Here is a 6,552-nt window from a genome sequence, read left to right on the forward strand (position 1 = left end):
CCGACGTCGGGTGACACCGTGGCATGATATCGGGTGATATGATTCTACATAGGGCCTACAAATTCTATGCACTTAAGTGCCTCAGCAATGTTTCCAGCACCCTTGTCACAAGCGTACCCTCTGCGTCAAAATGGAACCAATCGATTGATTGACCGGTGCGCGTTTGTCGACGCCTAGGTTGCCTTGGGCCGCACCCGTGACCTTGACCTGGGCCACACGGGCAACACTGAGCCGGGCTCCCCCGGGGGCTACGAGAGCACGAGGGCCCTGGGACGCTGGCAGCCGCACCCGCTCGGCACGGTCTCCTGGCACAGTGAGTCTCGGGGGGGGGGAGATCACCTGAGGGTATCTGCCGGCCTGGAGGCCCTCCCACTCTGGCGTCCTAAGCTCGAGCGTGCGATAAACATTCGTACCTCGTCAAAAGGACACCTTCATTTTCCCCCCAAATTTTTATATTGCTAGTCGTGCTTAGTAATCTGACAAAAATGTGCGCATTTACCCAGTTCATTTCTAAATATTTTGTCTAATATAGCGGGGTATTCATATTGCCGCATGCGTGGTCGAGAAGGAACGCTACTCCACACTTCTACAAGATTTGTATTTACTTCCACCCCAAATTCGACGCTCGAACATTCTAGGACTGAAGGTTTCGGATAGCGAGTGGAATAGATTAGGAGGCTAATATGGCCTCGCCGAGTCAGTCTCGTCCTAGCTCGGCGCTCGGAACATTCTAGGCCGAATGTCGAAAAAACTCGAGTGTACTAGGTAAGGAGCCCAATGTGGCCTTGTCGACTCACTTGGACACTCGTGCTTGTCAGCTGCCATGCCGACACCTCGAGGCTCGACGCTCATTCGTTCTTTTGTTTCTGGCACGAGTTTGCCGATTAAACCTTCGTTTTTTAGTTTTACGCTCGTCAATCTTTTTCCATCCTCGACAGTATTAATCGGGTCCATAATATGGACCCCGTTAATGTTGGAATACCGTTTTGTAGACAAAATTTTCACTCCATATTTGTGAGACACGACCATATTGCGTTTCGTGCTTAGGTGCGAGTGGAGTCACAACTTCCGGCCCTGCACACTCTAAAGGCCGATTCACATATTTACACTCGAGTATGTAGTGCCCGTTTGCATTGAGAGAACACACTGGGGCCATTCGCTAGTCAAGAGCGATCCAAGGGCAAAGATGCGAGACAGACGCGGACATCAGTGGTCCCGACAGGACCTTATTAGTGGCGACGCTTCGATATACACAAAGCAGGCAAACGTCACTACAAGGCCTAAAACGCTCCTTTTTCGTTAAAGGTTGACATTTAGTCTAAAGTAAAAACAAAGGGGTGTGCTTAGCAATACTGCTACATCGAAAGACCTTGTTCAGAAGCTGGAAAGCCATCATCCTCATTCTTCTTCATTTTCTCGTGCTACCTTTCTTCGAGCACACATGCCTGATCGCTTGAACAGTCGGTATCTAGTGTTTTCTTTGCTTTATTTTGCACATAAACACCGGCGTCACACATTGTATGAAGATAGGTAAAGTTGACAAGCGCTCGAACCACTGCAACTCCTCTTGGCAGAACGTGCACACTTATCGTGTGCTTTCTTTCGGTGTTTTTTTTTTTTTGTCTGTTTTTTTCTCTCGGGACCACGGATGTCTTATGACTTGCCACGTTTTGCTCCTGTCTTTGCCCCCTGCTGTAGGGTGAAAAACGCCCATGCAAAGTGTGACTTGTGTTAGGTTTTTGTTTTAGAAGAGTTATTGCTGCGTATGCCGGCATCTGTGACTATGCTCCTTCATTCGTGAGTAATTTGGCAAAAGGTCTATCGGTTTGTACCGCGGATGCCACGTCGCTGGCGCTGTGTGTGAGGCGCCGTCGTCTGCTCTTCTCCCCCGTCGCAGGCTGCACGGTTCCCCTGGGCCGCAGCAACAAGGCGGAGCCCCTGCAGAGCCCCCTGAGCTACAACGAGTATGTGGTGTACAAGCCGGCTCAGGTGTGCCTGCGCTACCTGGTGCAGTTTGAGGAGGACTGATAGGACGAGGCCCCGCCGCCACACTCCGCTCGTTTTTAGAACTGGGGAACTTTTTCTCACCACGGGAGGGGAGGGGGGGGCCGAGCTAGGGCACGCAACAACAACTTTCGTCATCGTCGTTCATGGCCATCGGTTCAATGCACTGTGTGGAAGACCCTACACTTATCTCTCCTTCATGTACAGCCCAGAGCCCCACTGGCTTCGGCAAAGAATAACGGCGGTCTCAGCCGCCGCCTCTCTGGTATATTCAATAAAACGTGAAGCATCCCCCTAGTGTTGGTCTACCCTTCTTGCGTTGGGACAACACCACGTGCACTCCACAACACCGTTAAAGAAAGACACTACCCAGAAAAGAAAAATCTGCGAAAGTATAGTTTGAAAAATGCCTTATTTCCATCCACCAACATCTAAGGGAGCATTTTCAGGAAGTTTCATTGGTTTACACTGCTTAGTAATTTTTGTACAAATTATTTTCGGTATACCGATGCTAAAGGAAAAGTAGAGGTTCGAGCACTTTAAACACATTTTTTCCCCTTTCCAATTTTTGGCATAAATTTCACTTTAGGAAATCTCTTTTGGTAATGGGACAAAAGGAAAGGTTTTGTCATTGTTTTCCTTAACTGAAATTTAATGGGAAATGCAACTGTCATTTTTTTCTTTTACTTTGTGAATGTTTTTTTGTGAAAGCTGTAAGATTTTATTGACAACATAAAAGGCAAAAATTTGATTTGATTTTTCAATTCAAAATAAACTTCCTGGAAAATGTTTTCACAGTTGCATTCTCCAGGCATTCTGCTGTGTACCTAGTAAAGAAAAATATGGGGCATTACATTTGTTTTCTAACAACCCTCCTCCTCATCCGTACCCTCCTGTCCTCTCCTGCTCGCCTCCTATTAGAAAGAAATTTAGCGGGGAAATTTACTCGTAATATAACGCACATTGACGTCTATATGATGTTACTGGTGACCCTCGTAACGTCACGGGAAACGTCCCATAATGCATTGCGCAATTACGGCGACGCCTTTCACGCCGGAAACGGGCGCCTAAGAGCTGTGCTCTAAAACTACTATAATTTCTTTCACAATTCGTGTGTACAAATAAAACTTTACACTGCATTCTGTCTCGCAACTGTCAGTATATACTATAAACTTCATTCATATTAAGCCAAAGGTTCAATTGTTGACCCCTTTAGGTAGTGTCCTCCCTCAATGCGAACGAGCCATCGTTGGTTTCCTTTATTCTTCTCTCGGTATTGGAGGACTGTCATCGAAACTACTACAGTGGCGGAAAGTGCTCAACTGTGGCACGAACCTAAATGGTAAATTTGATGCCTCTGTACATTTTAGAGTGCAGCTCTTGGGGGCCCGTTTCCAGCTTGAGTGGCTTGAGTAACCGCGAGGCCACGTGACCCCTCCCCTGAGGTCACGTACCCCCAAGGTCACGTGACGCCTCCCTCCCAAGGTCACGTGACCCCTCCCCCCGAGGTCATGAACCCCCCAAGGTCACGTGACCCCTCCCCCGAGGTCACATACCCCCCAAAGTCACGCGATGCCTCCCTCCCAAGGTCACGTGACCCCCCCCCCCGAGGTCGCGTACCCCCCCAAGGTTCCATGACGCCTCCCTCCCAAGGTCACACGACCCCTCCCCCCGAGGTCACGCGACGCCTCCCTTTCAAGGTCACGTGACGCCTCCCTCCCAATGTCATGTGACACCTCCCTCCCAAGGTCACGTGACCCCCCCCAAGGTCATGTGACACCTTCCTCCCAAGGTCATGCGACCCCTCCCCCCGAGGTCACGTACCCCCAAGGTTAAGTACCCCCCCCAAGGTCACGTGACGCCTCCCTCCCAAGGTCACGTTACCCCTCCCCCCGAGGTCACGTACCCCCCAAAGCCACATGACGCCTCCCTCCCAAGGTCACGTGACGCCTCCCTTTCAAGGTCACGTGACCCCCCCCCCCCCCCTTGGAGGAGATTGAAGAATGAGGGGAGGAGGAGTATACCCCCTGCAGCACCCTTACCTCCTCAAGAGCTGCGCTCCAATTCGGCGTTACAGGGAGCTGTAAACGGCTTTGACATTTTTAAAGTAAATTTTAAAAAAATGTGCCAAAGTCGCGTTTGCATTAACAGAGTCGTGCCGTGTACAGTTTCCAACAATACAAATGTCCCCTTTAGTGAGGCAGTATCGGGTGGCTGTGCTGGATTTGCTTCGTTGGTACAATTCCTGGAACGAGCCTCTGACTGGCGTCTTCACCGCGCCACGAAAAATGGTCCCCCGATTTCTGGCCGATTACATCGTAGGAGTGTCGCATTACCGTCGACCGCGGACCTGGCAGTGTCGCAACAGTGGCGGTGGATTTGGCAGACGCCCAATGTGCAAGTCGCTCTCCGGTTTGACACGACAGCCCACGGAAGCTTCGGCATCCAGAAGTCGAGACCCCGTGACGACGTGCAACACTCGTATGCGCTTTTACTTTTTGCCGGGGGCTTCTAGCGCAGACCACAAGGATTGTGACATCCGACAATGGGACGTGCGGACTTCCGTGACGTTATTTGTTGCCAATTCGGGACCACTTTTGATGTATGGATGGGAAAGGGTGCCAAACACGCCGGTCATAGATGCGTTCCCTGCACCATTCTTGGAACCTGGTTGAGGTAGTGTCAGTAGTGTGCCCAGGTTTGGGAGCATTTTCAACCGATCGATTGAGGTCACATGGTTTTGGGGCCAGATGGTTTATGGGCCAAAATGCATGGGGGAGTTCTTGAGAAGCGAGAACAGTTTTTTGGCTGGGGTATATAAACTAAGCATTGCAGAAAGCTCAAACTGCGAGAATGCGACGCTAATGGCTGGGATATGACGCGAACGTTTGAGAAGATGATGTCACCTGGATCAAAAGATAATTGTGAAAAACGAAATATCTGTTTGAGCAGACGTCCAGCTAAGCCTAATATCGTCAATACAAAAAATGACACTGGGTGCCTGTAGTATTTATTTTAGTGAAAAAAACTTGTTGGCAAGAAAGAAAACAATACCCTCATTCTTGCTGAGAAGTTTTTTGTTGTTTTTTTTTCACTGAAAGATGCTGCATACTCCATGTCATTTCTTGTTTTTGACAATGTTAGGCTTAGGTGATTTCAGTTGTAGAGAAATTAAATTTTTTTTTTTATTATTTTTTTTATTGAGGTAACGTCGTGCTCTCAAATTTTCGCATTCTATCCCAACCGCCAGCGTCACATTCTCATGGAGTTTGAGCTTTCTGCGATGCATAGTTTATTTAGACTCCCTGTACTATCCTCCGGGACACGATAAACAACGTAAAAATGACGAGATGCAAATTCTTTTAATCATAAAATCGTTGCACCGCCCCTTTAACGCCACCATATAAACTATGGGTCTTTCATATTGTAGAGATGGTCGGTCCGGGTCACGTATTGGGCAAAAGTGCCAAGTCGGCGTTCGGAGCTGGTAGTCGTGTTCCCCCTTGCACGCCCTCAATACGTAACGTGAAAGTCGCGCTACAATTTTTTTTCTAGGTGGTGTTGGTTGCATGCCGTGGCATTTGGGAGTGCTTTCGTTTTCGGCAGAGAATATGAGGTGCGCGTGGCGGCGGCAACGACTGGAGCCACGCAGCGGCTTGGGATGCCGCTGCGTGGCTCCAGTCTCTGAATAACGCCCAGAGAGGGCGTAAGAATTGACCTTCGGAGTTCCTGGAAGAGACTCGAGAGGGCGCCAGCTCTCAATGGGGATGAGTGGGACGAAAGGGGAGTGCGGGGAGTGCAGATCGCGGAGGCCGTAACTATTTAGTGACTCTAGCCATAACGAGTTGGGAAATAAAGGAGTGTTGTACGACGTCGGTGCTTGTTTGTACAAGGTGCGGACACTTCCCGAAGCCTAGCAGGAGGACAGGTGCCCACTCTGTTCGGTGGAATATTATTGATAGAGCCACTAAATCTACGCTTCATCACCAACGTTGTTCATCACCTGTAGCGAAACTTCAGTCATTTTGGTACTTGAAATCAATGTTGCCAGCTATCTGAAATCGCAAAAAAATGTTTTTTTTTGTCCCACGGAAATGTTCAAAGGGTTTTGTCTGAGCAAAACAATGTCGCCTGAGCTTCTTGACAACTCCGGGAGCTTGGCTCGGTAATGTCGTATTTTCAAATCTCAACGACCGTCAATATTGGTGCTTAGTGTAGAGCACTGAGCTCGAAAATGGCGGTGGCCACAAGAAAATTGGGGGAACCATATGCTGGTGGCAACGATTCATTAGTTGACAAAGTATTAAAGCCGATTTTCAGGTGTCTCATAATTGTATTCAAGGGATTTGTGTATTTTCTGCGTTTTATTGTCATAGAGATCAGTGGAGTATATTTGCTGCAGATGTCTGCCTCCATGGCACCTCTATTCTACTAATCGTGGGGAGTTGTAAAGATTTATTCTTCCTTTGATGCCAATGGTGTACTTACAAAAAATAGCAAATGTGTGTAGCTGGCTAAAATGGTCTTGAAAAACTTGTTGCCACCGTT

The 6,552-nt window shown here is 48.6% G+C and overlaps 1 protein-coding gene across 1 annotated transcript in view; it reads left to right on the top strand.

Annotated features, from left to right (window-relative positions):
* LOC8031767 (poly [ADP-ribose] polymerase tankyrase) overlaps positions 1-2,295 on the top strand; it is a 75,725-nt gene extending 73,430 nt beyond the window's left edge. The window contains exons 48-49 of the mRNA XM_042288672.1: positions 178-313; positions 1,898-2,295. Of these exons, the coding sequence (XP_042144606.1) occupies positions 178-313; positions 1,898-2,028 (267 nt within the window). The 3' untranslated portion in view covers positions 2,029-2,295. The remainder of the gene's footprint in view (positions 1-177; positions 314-1,897) is intronic.
* Positions 2,296-6,552: the final 4,257 nt, after the last annotated feature.

This window comes from Ixodes scapularis, unplaced genomic scaffold (assembly GCF_016920785.2).
Source record: "Ixodes scapularis isolate PalLabHiFi unplaced genomic scaffold, ASM1692078v2 PGA_scaffold10__122_contigs__length_95168666, whole genome shotgun sequence".
NCBI lineage: Eukaryota > Metazoa > Arthropoda > Arachnida > Ixodida > Ixodidae > Ixodes > Ixodes scapularis.